At 43.8% G+C, this 15,208-nt stretch overlaps 4 protein-coding genes across 4 annotated transcripts; 2 read left to right on the forward strand and 2 right to left on the reverse strand.

The window, feature by feature from the left end:
* Positions 1–15: 15 nt before the first annotated feature.
* On the forward strand, positions 16–7,343 carry Pmar_PMAR002787 (hypothetical protein; the record flags this gene model as incomplete). The annotated part of the gene is made up of 26 exons (XM_002781262.1): positions 16–68; positions 119–210; positions 251–432; positions 481–611; positions 676–738; positions 959–1,009; positions 1,455–1,567; positions 1,608–1,772; positions 1,834–1,925; positions 1,974–2,081; positions 2,126–2,197; positions 2,243–2,393; positions 2,437–3,149; positions 3,649–4,020; positions 4,071–4,130; positions 4,176–4,349; positions 4,412–4,634; positions 4,687–4,775; positions 4,832–4,924; positions 5,268–5,345; positions 5,392–5,558; positions 5,643–5,741; positions 5,798–5,936; positions 5,989–6,087; positions 6,133–6,343; positions 7,297–7,343. The coding sequence occupies 26 exons, from the start codon at positions 16–18 to the stop codon at positions 7,341–7,343; spliced, it is 3,837 nt and encodes a 1,278-aa protein (XP_002781308.1).
* Positions 7,344–7,690: 347 nt separating this feature from the next.
* On the forward strand, positions 7,691–11,163 carry Pmar_PMAR002788 (hypothetical protein; the record flags this gene model as incomplete). Its single annotated transcript, XM_002781263.1, has 14 exons — positions 7,691–7,743; positions 7,794–7,885; positions 7,926–8,107; positions 8,156–8,286; positions 8,351–8,413; positions 8,634–8,684; positions 9,130–9,242; positions 9,283–9,447; positions 9,509–9,600; positions 9,649–9,756; positions 9,801–9,872; positions 9,918–10,068; positions 10,112–10,813; positions 11,129–11,163. The coding sequence occupies 14 exons, from the start codon at positions 7,691–7,693 to the stop codon at positions 11,161–11,163; spliced, it is 2,010 nt and encodes a 669-aa protein (XP_002781309.1).
* A 133-nt stretch (positions 11,164–11,296) lies between these two features.
* On the reverse strand, positions 11,297–11,482 carry Pmar_PMAR002789 (hypothetical protein; the record flags this gene model as incomplete). Its single annotated transcript, XM_002781264.1, has 1 exon — positions 11,297–11,482. The coding sequence occupies one exon, from the start codon at positions 11,480–11,482 to the stop codon at positions 11,297–11,299; it is 186 nt and encodes a 61-aa protein (XP_002781310.1).
* A 1,297-nt stretch (positions 11,483–12,779) lies between these two features.
* Positions 12,780–14,958, reverse strand: Pmar_PMAR002790 (cationic amino acid transporter, putative; the record flags this gene model as incomplete). The annotated part of the gene is made up of 13 exons (XM_002781265.1): positions 12,780–12,999; positions 13,043–13,143; positions 13,189–13,313; positions 13,362–13,408; positions 13,461–13,621; positions 13,666–13,799; positions 13,849–13,929; positions 14,161–14,216; positions 14,262–14,370; positions 14,439–14,550; positions 14,606–14,684; positions 14,733–14,841; positions 14,889–14,958. The coding sequence occupies 12 exons, from the start codon at positions 14,956–14,958 to the stop codon at positions 13,087–13,089; spliced, it is 1,140 nt and encodes a 379-aa protein (XP_002781311.1). The 3' UTR covers positions 12,780–12,999; positions 13,043–13,086.
* Between the last annotated feature and the right edge of the window lie 250 nt (positions 14,959–15,208).

Consider the following 15,208-nt stretch of genomic DNA (forward strand, 5'->3'; position numbering starts at 1 on the left):
TTCTCGTTGCCTATAATGCGTAAGGAAGGCAAAGATAAGAGAAGTGGCCTCATCACTAACATATGGAAGTGATCTAATAATATCATGCAATAAGAGGGATATAGAGTGTCATTGTTAGTGTCACCAGTGGTGGGAGTAGGGTATGTTTTGAACGAGCAGAACGTGATAGGCACAAGAAGCATCTAATAGCGTTGGATAGTGTGAAGTCGAGTAGTCTAAGTCATATTGGTATGTGTTGATGATGGTATAGGTATCGATAATAAGCCCCCAAAGGAGATGTCGCATTTGAAGAACAAGAGGAAGGCTAAGTTGATAATGGAAGAGAGGAATGCCGAGATACAGCTAGAGAATCGTATACTACTCGATAAGATGCTAAACATAGATAAGGAGAGAAAGAGACAAGCACAGCGTACTTGTAACAAAATGTATCATGTACGACGACGACTACACCATCACTTATATATGATGATTATTGTCAAGGGAGAGGCAATAGAAGAGGCTACACAGAGAAGGCAGCAAGAGTATCGTCAATGGGGTGGTTTAGCTCATCAGAATAAGAAGATGCTCAATAGGCTTACGGCGGTACCACCTGCTATCGTGGATACTCAGAAGTAGTAGTAGTAGTAGGAGGGCGAGCAGACGAGTATAGTTGGTGGATTAGTGTTGATCATGTAGGTTAGCAGTAGCAGAACGGGATCGTGAGGCTATGAGGGATCGCTTGATATCGGGCTCTATGAGGTAGTAGTAGACTGAGGATTGGTGTAGTAGTAGCATGTAGTAGGTATAGACGGCAAGTAGATCTAGGGGTATGGAGTCCTCGTAGAGGGAAGAGAAGGAGTAATACAGGTTATCAACAGTATTACTCAATAACAGGGAGTTCCTCTACTAGTAGGAGTAATCTTGATGAATATACCAAGGTGATGCCTATCCCGTGTATGGTGAGTATATACACTATTAGGATCTGCCAACTACCAGGAGTGATACATCTACAGATGAGCTTATTGAGGAGGTAGAAAGGATGAGGGAGGCTATGGGTGGAAGGGTGTATCAGTAATTATTACAGCATTACCGTTGTTGATGTAGTGGTAAGCATTCAGGATCTAATCAGCCTTATGCTCGACTATTGATGACTATGCAGTATACTATCACTATCATCATACAGTAACATGATTATCATCATCATTATCATCACTAGCATACCTGTTTTGTTGTAGTATTTGTCCGCTGTCAACCCATAGACCCTTGTAGTTTATGTCAGCAGCTTGTTCCCCCTCGATATACTCTCTGTTAGCTAATACGTTACGTAGTCAGCTAGGGCTAGGGTTACGAGGCCTAGCACCAAAGCTCATGGGCACAACAGCAGGGGCAGTGGGTTTGGTAGGCCTTGGACTTCTAGGGCAGGATACTAGGAGTACTGCATACAAGCCAAGCTGCTTTTACTGGACTATGAATAGGGTATATTGTGATACACCAGCATCATTCGCTCGCTATGGTAGTAGTATAAGACAGGGCCTGTCTGGTGCCGTAGCTGACGTTATTGCCCCGCGGCACGTTGAAGGAGCTGCATGTAGGTAGCCATATACGATAGGTACTAGTGTGTACGTCAGGTAGTACTATGCTAGAACCACGAGCTCATACCACACCCAGGCTGGATAAGGCCAACGAGCCTAAGCTATCCTTCTTACAGCGATTGCTACGTTCTCTATGGAGACTAATTCAATTATTCTTCCGATTCGGACCATGCTTGGCCACCTCCCCTATACTCTTCTTGGGTAACAACAGACTTATAGTTATTATCATCTCCTTCTTAATCATGATGATGATGATGAGCAGGTATTGGGAAATGCAACAATTGGTGGTGGCAATGGCTCGTTCATTGTATTGAGAGTAGCGGTCCTGCCTTTATTAAACTAGGGCAATGGGCTGTAATACTATATTGATGATTAATCCTCTTCAAATACTATTCTCTATAGGCTACTCGTAGAGATCTCTTCAATGATACCATAATATCATATCTATCACAGCTACATACCCAAGTACGGCCTCACTCCTATAGGGATACATTACTGCAGCTAGATGAGGTATTACTATCATCACCCTCATGATACTATATGGTAGTGTTCAGTCCTATGGCCCTGAATGGCGTACATGGTTAGAGATCGATCCATCAGTGATAGGTAGTGGGTGCATTGCTCAGGTAATCATGATTGACAAGGGTCTCAGTGGTATTATCCATCACTAGGTGCATCGGGGTACACTACTACACAATGGTCATCATGATGTAGCAGTGAAGGTATCCCATCCAGGATGTCAGGATATTATCAATATTGACCTTGGTATACTCAAAGCTCTGGGACATGTAGCTGAGCATCTACCTTTCCTAAGGCATCTAGGTACTAATCATGCTACTACCACCACCACTTGAGCATATGTTAGGTGTATCGGACATGGTAGAGCAGTTCTCTGACTTCCTGTTATCCCAGACAGACCTAAGACTTGAGGCTGCCAATATACAGAGATTCAATGATAACTTCAAGGATTATACCGGCTCTATAAGGTTCCCTACAGTCTACTCGGACCTCACCACTAAAACAGTTCTTATTGAGTCATTTGAGTCTGGTGTACCCATAGGCTCATTGCTACCTACCAATGGTCAGGTGAATGGTGATGATGATGTTATGATTGATGGGATGATGGTGTCAAAGAGGGAGATCTGCAAGATGGGTGTTAAGGCGTTCCTGCATATGCTCTTTATTGACAACTTTATACACGGCGATCTACATCCAGGCAATATCCTAGTACAAGTACCATCGATGACTGATCCCAGTGATACTAGTGCTGATAGCCATGCGGCCGCTGCGGGTACAGTGAGATTGGTGTTCTTAGACTGTGGTCTGGCTAATGAGCTCTCTAATAGAGATCTTACCAACTTTGTTGATCTAATGCATGCTATTATGATAGGAGAGTCTACTGAGGTTGGCCGTCTTATGATAGATCGCTCGAGATCACCTCCTAATACTGTATACAAGCCCGATGAGTTTATAAAGGGGGTGGGGGAGTTGGTGGACTCAGCTCGAGGAGTATCTTTACAAAGTATGCAAATAGGTATAATGTTCTCCCAACTACTCGGATTGGCATGTAAGCATTCAGTAAGATTAGAAGCTAATTTCGTAAGTGTTGTATGTGCTACTATGGTATTAGAAGGCCTTGGACGTAGTCTTGATCCACAACTAGATATACTCAGAGAGTCCAAACCATTCGTAGCAAGAGCACTCTTCAAGCGTCTTATAGGAAGCAGGGGAGCTACTACCTAGATGGAAGGTCATTCTGAATTCGTGGTCTGGAGATCATCTCAGCCTTCTAACGGTAGATGGTCAAGCCTAATGAGCCCATTCCTATTAGATTGTGATGATAGTGACGTTTCTGTAGAGTCCAAAGGCCGTTGCGTATAAGGTTCTGGTGTGATGGCCAGTGAGGAGCATCTCTAGTTGGTTTCAAGTCCCATTACAACGCAACGATTTTCAGATCGACAAAAAATATAGAATTCATAACTATTAGTAGATACAGCTCAAATTAAAATAAGCATGGTTCAACAAAAGGTGGTTCGCAATATTACCACTTCTACTGGTCTAAACCAACATTTGTTAGAAGTCCGACAACAAGAGAAGAAGCGTCTGGTCTAAACAACAAGAAGCGCAACAACAAGAGTCTACACCAGAAGGAGTGGGACAAGCTTCATATGAGGCTGATGGGATAGGTGAACAGCAAGAACAGGAGGACGATGAGGAGTCTGATGAGGATGTTGTTGATAACGATGATCAGCGTAAAGGGAGGAGGAGGCCTGGATTAATTGCTAAGCTTACTACACCGATACAGAAGACTACCACCACGACGAGCGATGTGCACATACTTCCTACTCCTGTTATTAATACACCTGAGGACGGTGTGGGATCTGTTGAGATTAATCACAGCGGTGAAGCAGGGAAGGATGGTATTCACAGTGAACAGAAGGAAGGATCTGTGAGGGATCGCTGTGTGAAGGGGGGCTAACATAACTATATGAATTTTAGGTGCTCACTTCTGGTGTGATAGCACAGGACTTGGGATCAGCGGATAAGGCGGATATTGTGGTGAGGAATACTGGTATAAGGGGATTGGCATGATGATCCTAACAGGTCACCGAAAAAGGGGCTTTCGATGCCTATGATCATCCCAATGATAGCTCTAAGAATACTGCAACGACCAGTAGCAGTAGGAGCAGTAATGCTGAGCACAATAACCACGGGCAGCATAGGACGCCGCCGATACAGGGTGGTGAAGTACCCCCTTCACCCCCGGCAGCACGGAAGGTAGGTGTCGCCGGCCAGCAGCATGGCATCAAGAAGCAACACGCCATTGTTATTATGATCAGCCAACTGGCTTGGTGTCGGCTTGGGGTACACGACTACCTGTGGGTAAGTCAGCCACAACACCTCCTGCATCGGAGGTGGTAGAGCATGGCTCGAGTACTGAGCATGGTGCCACCAGCAGTGATACACAGCGAACAGCGGCACCAGTTGGGGCGGTGGCCAAAGGTGATCAGGTAGCTGGTACAGTAGCTGTACATTTTATGGAGGCAATGCAGATCATTGCTGGTGAGGGGTTACAGTCCTTTAGAATGTTGTTGATCATGTCCCGAAACCTCAGGTAACAAATCATTATCACCTGATCTAAATGTGAAGACATTGAAGGAATGGGAGGATACAGCTGGTGCTCGACCCTTACCACTATGTCAGGTAATGATGATGCTCTGTATGCTAGTAGTCTATATCCTCCTCCATATTATTATCAGGAGCATCCTGCATTAAAGCAACCTAGATATCGTCCAATGGGTATGAAGAATCCTTCACAGACTAGAGTCTGCTATCTTAATGCTATGATACAGGTAATATCCTTAGCTTCATCACTAGTGGTAAACAATAAGTAGGTATTACTACCAATAACAGGGCTAATGACCTACTTATCATTGGCAATGAGTACCATGCGTGATAGTGAGAAGGATGAGTATCCATGGACTAGGGCTATTGCAGCAGCATGCAGGCCCTTCTTCCAACCAGCTACTACCAACACCGTCCCGAATGGTACCATGCGTGACTGGTCTATCGGCTCACTAGTCCTTACTGTTGGTGGCAGATGCTGATCAGGAGCCTCCTTCCTCCTCATCATCATCAATCACATCATCTTCTACAGCATCCCCACAAGCCTGCACTAGCTTGGTTACAATTCAGTCACTGCAGCCTGTATTCGAGTACTTTGGTGGTCTCGGTAATCAACATGATTCTGCAGAGGCATTGGATACCGTATTGGTAATACTTTTACATAGGAATCCATCATTGGTAGTACCTTATTCAGGATAAACTCCACGATGAGTGTAAATGGCGTAGGGAGTGGCCAGTAGATGAGGGTTGCCTCACTGGACCGGGTGTACTAGAGGATTCCATCATCTATAGGATATTCCGTGGTATTAAGACAGTACACCATACCATGCCTAATGGCAAAGTTACTAAACAAGTTGAAAGGTAGTAATGCTACTACCACGAGTAGGAGCAGTACGACTTGGCGGTGGCGGCGGCTGCTGTTGTTGTAGCAGTAATTGTCCTTAGTTTTACCCTTATATCCTTACCACCTCCACCAAGGCACCATCATCTATCTGGATCACGGAACTCCACTAAGATTGATCTAGTGGATCTCCTTAAACGAACGTAGGTCCTTCTTACTCTATTATTCAATGATGATCAGACATCATTATTGTACTCAGGTATCATGAGACATCTCCATGGGCTCCACCATCTACTGAAAGTCATCATAGTGAATCAATGCTACTTGAGCAACTACCACATGTATTGTGTATCGAGGTTAGCCGTCATGTGACAGAGAGTATGCATACTATGACACAAGTAATAAAGGCATCATACTACTTGTTATACTCGTGATGTTCATGATGATCAGGTCTCTGTACCCTTCCCAGGGATACTTAACATCCCTCCGACTTGCCTTGCAGGTGGGAAGAGCCATCCTCAAGCTGATAAGACGTACACTCTATTGGGGGTAATAATCATTGTGATGGAGTCGGCAGTCATCATCCTTGTATAGGTCGTAAGCCGTTCCGGACTAGGAGCAACCAGTGGGCACTATTGGGCGTTCAGTAGGCCCGCCCCGGTATGCCCCACCACACCACCATCTAGAACTGCTACTGCTACTGATGCTGCTACTGGATTATCAGCAACACTTGGTGGTACTACTGAGTGTGTGGATGAGGATCACTCCGATATTGGAGAAGGCAGAGTCGCTACGTCATCGATAAGTAATATATCATCAATGTGTACATAATAATAATATGGTTCCTTATTCAGGCCAGGAGAAGGATAATGGCTGTTCTTCCCATCCTTTAACGGCTACATCATCATTTACATCAATATCCCCACATTGGCGGCACTTTGATGATGAGATAGTCACTGAATTGTTGGACACTATCGATAATAATACAGAACATGCCGATGATCATCATAACATGGATAATGATGATAGTATATCATTATCACTCAATGCAGACCATAACTGGTGCCTATTGGTGTACGCCGATATTGGTGCATCTATCAGTATGCTCCCATCACAAGAAGTATAAGTTCGATGATGATAGTAATAGCAACTGTCATAAGTATACAGTTGAGATAGTGATGATGGTTGTGATAGAACTAAATGGTGTATCCTGTGAAGCTCCTCTTGAAATAACACTTTATCCCTACCATCATCGGCATCTTATCATTCTTGTTGTGGCATACCAAATGCCACTACTCCTAGATATACCTCCAAGTCTGATGTTTGTATGGTTCTACTCTGGAGTGTGTCGATACTCCCTCTGTCCCTCCTCCTCCTTTATCGTGCTAGTGTGTTGCAGTAGGTGGTAGTAGCGTTTGCCGCACTTACAGGACCATCATCACCACCACCACCACCTTTCTCTTCTCGCCATCCTCTCTAGTGCTGCTCGTGATACTATCGTTGGTGTAGCATTACTATGATACATATCCTACTGTAATACTTATCATCTGTGCCGATAGACTGCTCAGTAGGTCTATTCGTATTAGTGATGCTAACAGCAATGAAGGTAGCTATTTGGTATCACTATGAACAGCAGCAGCAGCAATGAGTACAGTTATGAAGTTGTTGACTGTATCATCATGTTGGCTGTACTCTTAAGGCTACATTCCTCTACAGTGTGATGAGATCACACCTGCCCTACTCTCATTGCCATCACAGCTTTTATTGCTGTTGTCTCGAATGCTAAGAACCTTGTGCATAATTGAACCTGTCGACATCATCTCGTTATATCTGCAACTACTCACGATCCGATGGTCTTGTTCTTTATTGTCTCTATCATCATCATCATCATTCATCCATATCCGCGTTGTTGTCACTCTCGTTATGATCATCATTATCCTGGTGCTAGTTATATTGGCTACTTCTTACCTATCATCATTCATTCAACAACAACCAGGGTCATCATAGATTAGGCTTGGGAAACAGTAGCGCGGTTGTTGTCTGTACCTTTGCTCCAGTATCTTATCTTGTGTTATAGTTGTCGGACTGGTAATAAGCCTGAGTCAGCAGCCTGAGCTCGGTAGTATTCTCGGTAGCATTCTCGTTGCCTATAATGCGTAAGGAAGGCAAAGAGAAGAGTAGTGGCCTCCTCACTAACATATGGAAGTGATCTAATAATATCATGCAATAACAGGGATATAGAGTGTCATTGTTAGTGTCACCAGTGGTGGGAGTAGGATATGCTTCGAGCGAGCAGAACGTGACAGGCACAAGAAGCATCTAATAGCGTTGGATAGTGTGAAGTCGAGTAGTCTAAGTCATATTGGTATGTGTTGATGATGGTATAGGTATCGATAATAAGCCCCCAAAGGAGATGTCGCATTTGAAGAACAAGAGGAAGGCTAAGTTGATAATGGAAGAGAGGAATGCCGAGATACAGCTAGAGAATCGTATACTACTCGATAAGATGCTAAACATAGATAAGGAGAGAAAGAGACAAGCACAGCGTACTTGTAACAAAATGTATCATGTACGACGACGACTACACCATCACTTATATATGATGATTATTGTCAAGGGAGAGGCAATAGAAGAGGCTACACAGAGAAGGCAGCAAGAGTATCGTCAATGGGGTGGTTTAGCTCATCAGAATAAGAAGATGCTCAATAGGCTTACGGCGGTACCACCTGCTATCGTGGATACTCAGAAGTAGTAGTAGTAGTAGGAGGGCGAGCAGACGAGTATAGTTGGTGGATTAGTGTTGATCATGTAGGTTAGCAGTAGCAGAACGGGATCGTGAGGCTATGAGGGATCGCTTGATATCGGGCTCTATGAGGTAGTAGTAGACTGAGGATTGGTGTAGTAGTAGCATGTAGTAGGTATAGACGGCAAGTAGATCTAGGGGTATGGAGTCCTCGTAGAGGGAAGAGAAGGAGTAATACAGGTTATCAACAGTATTACTCAATAACAGGGAGTTCCTCTACTAGTAGGAGTAATCTTGATGAATATACCAAGGTGATGCCTATCCCGTGTATGGTGAGTATATACACTATTAGGATCTGCCAACTACCAGGAGTGATACATCTACAGATGAGCTTATTGAGGAGGTAGAAAGGATGAGGGAGGCTATGGGTGGAAGGGTGTATCAGTAATTATTACAGCATTACCGTTGTTGATGTAGTGGTAAGCATTCAGGATCTAATCAGCCTTATGCTCGACTATTGATGACTATGCAGTATACTATCACTATCATCATACAGTAACATGATTATCATCATCATTATCATCACTAGCATACCTGTTTTGTTGTAGTATTTGTCCGCTGTCAACCCATAGACCCTTGTAGTTTATGTCAGCAGCTTGTTCCCCCTCGATATACTCTCTGTTAGCTAATACGTTACGTAGTCAGCTAGGGCTAGGGTTACGAGGCCTAGCACCAAAGCTCATGGGCACAACAGCAGGGGCAGTGGGTTTGGTAGGCCTTGGACTTCTAGGGCAGGATACTAGGAGTACTGCATACAAGCCAAGCTGCTTTTACTGGACTATGAATAGGGTATATTGTGATACACCAGCATCATTCGCTCGCTATGGTAGTAGTATAAGACAGGGCCTGTCTGGTGCCGTAGCTGACGTTATTGCCCCGCGGCACGTTGAAGGAGCTGCATGTAGGTAGCCATATACGATAGGTACTAGTGTGTACGTCAGGTAGTACTATGCTAGAACCACGAGCTCATACCACACCCAGGCTGGATAAGGCCAACGAGCCTAAGCTATCCTTCTTACAGCGATTGCTACGTTCTCTATGGAGACTAATTCAATTATTCTTCCGATTCGGACCATGCTTGGCCACCTCCCCTATACTCTTCTTGGGTAACAACAGACTTATAGTTATTATCATCTCCTTCTTAATCATGATGATGATGATGAGCAGGTATTGGGAAATGCAACAATTGGTGGTGGCAATGGCTCGTTCATTGTATTGAGAGTAGCGGTCCTGCCTTTATTAAACTAGGGCAATGGGCTGTAATACTATATTGATGATTAATCCTCTTCAAATACTATTCTCTATAGGCTACTCGTAGAGATCTCTTCAATGATACCATAATATCATATCTATCACAGCTACATACCCAAGTACGGCCTCACTCCTATAGGGATACATTACTGCAGCTAGATGAGGTATTACTATCATCACCCTCATGATACTATATGGTAGTGTTCAGTCCTATGGCCCTGAATGGCGTACATGGTTAGAGATCGATCCATCAGTGATAGGTAGTGGGTGCATTGCTCAGGTAATCATGATTGACAAGGGTCTCAGTGGTATTATCCATCACTAGGTGCATCGGGGTACACTACTACACAATGGTCATCATGATGTAGCAGTGAAGGTATCCCATCCAGGATGTCAGGATATTATCAATATTGACCTTGGTATACTCAAAGCTCTGGGACATGTAGCTGAGCATCTACCTTTCCTAAGGCATCTAGGTACTAATCATGCTACTACCACCACCACTTGAGCATATGTTAGGTGTATCGGACATGGTAGAGCAGTTCTCTGACTTCCTGTTATCCCAGACAGACCTAAGACTTGAGGCTGCCAATATACAGAGATTCAATGATAACTTCAAGGATTATACCGGCTCTATAAGGTTCCCTACAGTCTACTCGGACCTCACCACTAAAACAGTTCTTATTGAGTCATTTGAGTCTGGTGTACCCATAGGCTCATTGCTACCTACCAATGGTCAGGTGAATGGTGATGATGATGTTATGATTGATGGGATGATGGTGTCAAAGAGGGAGATCTGCAAGATGGGTGTTAAGGCGTTCCTGCATATGCTCTTTATTGACAACTTTATACACGGCGATCTACATCCAGGCAATATCCTAGTACAAGTACCATCGATGACTGATCCCAGTGATACTAGTGCTGATAGCCATGCGGCCGCTGCGGGTACAGTGAGATTGGTGTTCTTAGACTGTGGTCTGGCTAATGAGCTCTCTAATAGAGATCTTACCAACTTTGTTGATCTAATGCATGCTATTATGATAGGAGAGTCTACTGAGGTTGGCCGTCTTATGATAGATCGCTCGAGATCACCTCCTAATACTGTATACAAGCCCGATGAGTTTATAAAGGGGGTGGGGGAGTTGGTGGACTCAGCTCGAGGAGTATCTTTACAAAGTATGCAAATAGGTATAATGTTCTCCCAACTACTCGGATTGGCATGTAAGCATTCAGTAAGATTAGAAGCTAATTTCGTAAGTGTTGTATGTGCTACTATGGTATTAGAAGGCCTTGGACGTAGTCTTGATCCACAACTAGATATACTCAGAGAGTCCAAACCATTCGTAGCAAGAGCACTCTTCAAGCGTCTTATAGGAAGCAGGGGAGCTACTACCTAGATGGAAGGTCATTCTGAATTCGTGGTCTGGAGATCATCTCAGCCTTCTAACGGTAGATGGTCAAGCCTAATGAGCCCATTCCTATTAGATTGTGATGATAGTGACGTTTCTGTAGAGTCCAAAGGCCGTTGCGTATAAGGTTCTGGTGTGATGGCCAGTGAGGAGCATCTCTAGTTGGTTTCAAGTCCCATTACAACGCAACGATTTTCAGATCGACAAAAAATATAGAATTCATAACTATTAGTAGATACAGCTCAAATTAAAATAAGCATGGTTCAACAAAAGGTGGTTCGCAATATTACCACTTCTACTGGTCTAAACCAACATTTGTTAGAAGTCCGAAAACACTTCCAAAGAGAATACCACTCACAATACCGAACGACATTGTGTAACCAGCAACTTCTTGTTCCGCTTTGTCACCAGATATTCGACCAGGCCCAGCAACCATCGACATGGTCACACAAGTGCCATTGGTGAAGGCGAGGAGAGCCATTTCGATGTGCATGAACCAGTCATGATCGAAAGGGGCAGTAGTTGAATAAAGAGACGTACAGATGAACAGTGGTATGAGCACTATACGTGATACAACATATGCTGATAAATAACGCAGACGTAAATTTGGTAAAACACTTGGCAAAAATCGGCCAATGGTATCCACCACCTGAAATGTATACGTGACCTGGGCAACGAAACCGAGGTTACTCGGGTTGGATGACTGCCAGAGTACAACTTGTGATGGGAACACTGTGAAGGTTACAGTCATAGTGCACCACACACAAAGGGCAACTGGTAGAACCTCCCACACGATTTTGATCACCGGCCTTCGCGTCTGCCTTGAAGTCACCGTAGAAGCTCTCCTTGATGCCTCAATCTTTAATACCTGGGCCATATAAGGATGCTTTGATGTACTGAACCGAAACATTGGGATTATTATCAGAGCTATCAGGGAACTTATAAAAAGGAAAATGAAACATCTCCATTCGGATACTCGATTGATATTAGAGGATTCCAGTATTAAATTGAGGAGTGTGTTAATAGGCCAACCTAGGAGACCACTAGCTCCCTCACCAACCATTATAGCAGATATACATTTGGGTGAGCAGAGAGCAGCTAGACCTAGAGCAGAGGATTCTAGTAAGCCATAACCAGTACCGAGGAAGAATACACATATCAATCCCAATGCAAATCCCAGACCAGACTTGTCAACTGGGTTATCTTCTCCGATCGTCATCGCGAACACAGCAAGTAATATAGAGAAAATCGATAACATGAAACAACCACAAGTGAACCTCGGCATAAAGGTGAACCTATTACCGTAACATATTAGTAATATCTGAGTGAAGTTAACGGCTAATCCATAAAATATTGGTAGGGTGGAGCCGAAGTAATGTTCGAACTTTCCATTCAAGTAGGCCAGCTCTGCTAATACAAAGTTCCAAGGTGATAAGGCAACGAAGCCGAACATCCCCATTTGTAATAGTAGCCATATATCGATGCTTGCCGGCTTCGCTGATCCCCCTTTAACACCATCTTGGAACAACTCCTCACGATTACCATCATCACGACCAATACGGTCCACCACCTTATAACAATCGCCTTCGACCGTCTCACCTTTAGTCCCCAGCTCCATGGATGGCGTGTTCAGTTACTTATTCTTATGATGGTACTGCTAGCCAATGCTGACGAAAGGAATTGCTATTGTGTCCGCTGTCTCCATATCCACAGTGTGGTTGACTATGCACGTGATCTTGCTCATTCTTACTAACTTCAACTCGACAATTAGGTATATCAGAGCGAGAGGCAACTTTATGCAATAACGATCGAGATTCATACGAAAACGACAGTACGATAGATGGTAGCTACATAGTGTGTTGTAACAGAATTAGCTGTATGAACACCAGAACTGTAGTAGATGATAGTGAGCGTAATAGAGTTGTTATAGATATACATAAGGCTCGATGTAGTTAATACTTGTAGAAACTGCAGAGAAGTACCCACTTGCATGATGCTCTGACGACAAGCAGTCCCTTGGCAGTATAGAAGACCGCTTCACCATCCTTTCATCGAAGCCTATTTATGGTTGGGAATGGTAATCAATCAGTTCAGCTTGCTGTGCCTTGCACCATAGGTTAGATATACTACGATGCCGAGAATCTAATGCAAAACATGATAGAGATACACTTAAGTTAGGAAACCTACGAGCCAGACAGTGACCATGATCAGAGCCTGAAGACCTAGAGAGGCCATCAAATAGCAGTTAACCCATATCGCGACAGCGGGTAGGATAGGCACCCAGGGGCAACGGGAATGGTTATCATCTTCGGCTAAAAGGGATTCAGTGTACATACGCTAATAATACGGTGGGGTGTTACCTGTATCTTCTTTATCTCTTTGACCGACGAGGAGGGGCTCACTATGTCTGAGAAAGGATGATAGTCGTGTAAATGATAATGTTGGAGGAGTGAACGTACCCATCGACGTTACTCTTATTGACATAGGGTGCGATAGCAGCATAATAGGCGTAGAGTAGCCAAGCTAAACTGGCAAGATTGAGCGTTGCCAGGGCTATGCCCGAACATGTGAGGAAGCCATGGAGCAGGGCAACGTAGTGGAAGGCAATCGATAGAATGAACTACAAGGCAATAACGTAGAGTAAGGGAGTAGAGGAGGACTTACAAAAAGAGAGATGGAGTAGGTGATGTTGGTCGTAGAAGTAGAAGGATGATGATGACTACTATCTCTCACAGAATTATCCTCAGCTCGGGTCAATATAATACCACCATTAACCAGCGTGAACATAGCCAATGTACCTATCCAAACGGGGGAGCTACTACGATCAATACAACGACGTTCACTCACTGAAACTGGTCATTCCAGCTAAGGGCTCAAAATCGCACACGGCTGATAGTAGGGTCGCAATAATACCACATATGGTAGTGCCTGTAAGTAGTATGACGACATAATGTATGAGGGTGATGATGATGATGATGATAAGCTTTACTACCAACAACAGGCACATCCTGGGCACTAAGTTTGGCTAGGGGTTTGAAGAGTAGGCCATCCAAAGCCATTCTATACCAGATACGAGGCTGTCCTACTATACCACTCATAACACTTGGAGTACCTTATGATGATGACCATCGAACAGTGAAGTTATAGTAATAGTAGTACAGACGGTTGTAGCTGCCAGAGATGTTATAATATAACCCCAGTTGTCATGATGGTATCTATCATGAATAACATGATGTTAATGGATGGAAGTAATATATTACTGGAATGCTGTAGCTAATGGTGCATCCAAATCGATGCTCTCTATTGGGACCATGAGGCATAAGGTGATACATAGCATAGAGTACAATAGTGCTACGATAAGTAGTGTGCCTGGTGATGATAAGGATGATGGAAGTGATTTGCACAGGATTGGAGCTATTGTATAATAGAGGTAATACCCATAATGCCCCATGGTATATCCCTTTTAGGATTCCTAACCTCCTCACTCAATGTACATACAGCATCCCAGCCAACACAGCAGAAGAAAGCTAGGCCAGATCCACGTAGTACCTACTAACCACCTCACTACAGCAACAACACCTGCTGCTCTCTACAGACGAATTACCCCTGCAAAGCCTCCGACCCCATCAACTGCCACATCACTAGGGAGGGTGAATGGATCCATATTACCAACGTCCCCGTACCTGATGTAGGTATTAAAAGAATAATAATAATGATGATAAGAGTAGTACATATATGATCCATAGAGAGAAAAGGTTAGCAACAAGGCAACATTAAGGCATGCCATACTAAAGCTAAAGGTAGCACTCTCCTTTACACCCGACAAACAAATGAGAGTACCTAACAGAATAGGGATGGTATTGTGGCAATAAGGCTTATAGTATTACATATAGCGCATAGAGTTGGTGCTAGGAAGGAGAATGATATGATACCATATTGAGTAGGTGTAGCATACATCCATGATGGTAGTATTACACCAAATGCAGCACGTATGAAACATTGTACATAATTAGCCCAACCTCGTGCTACTGCAGCTGATGCTATACAGTACCTGATAATAATCACAAGCTTACATGATAGGAAGGGAAAAACATCATTACGGCACGGTAGACAGCCATCCATTGATGAATCCTGCTAGCTCACCAATGCATACATAACTATACCTGATGAATAATGAATTGTGGTTATCATCCAAAGAGAGGAATAA

Source organism: Perkinsus marinus, assembly GCF_000006405.1.
Source record: "Perkinsus marinus ATCC 50983 genomic scaffold scf_1104296942998, whole genome shotgun sequence".
NCBI lineage: Eukaryota > Perkinsozoa > Perkinsida > Perkinsidae > Perkinsus > Perkinsus marinus.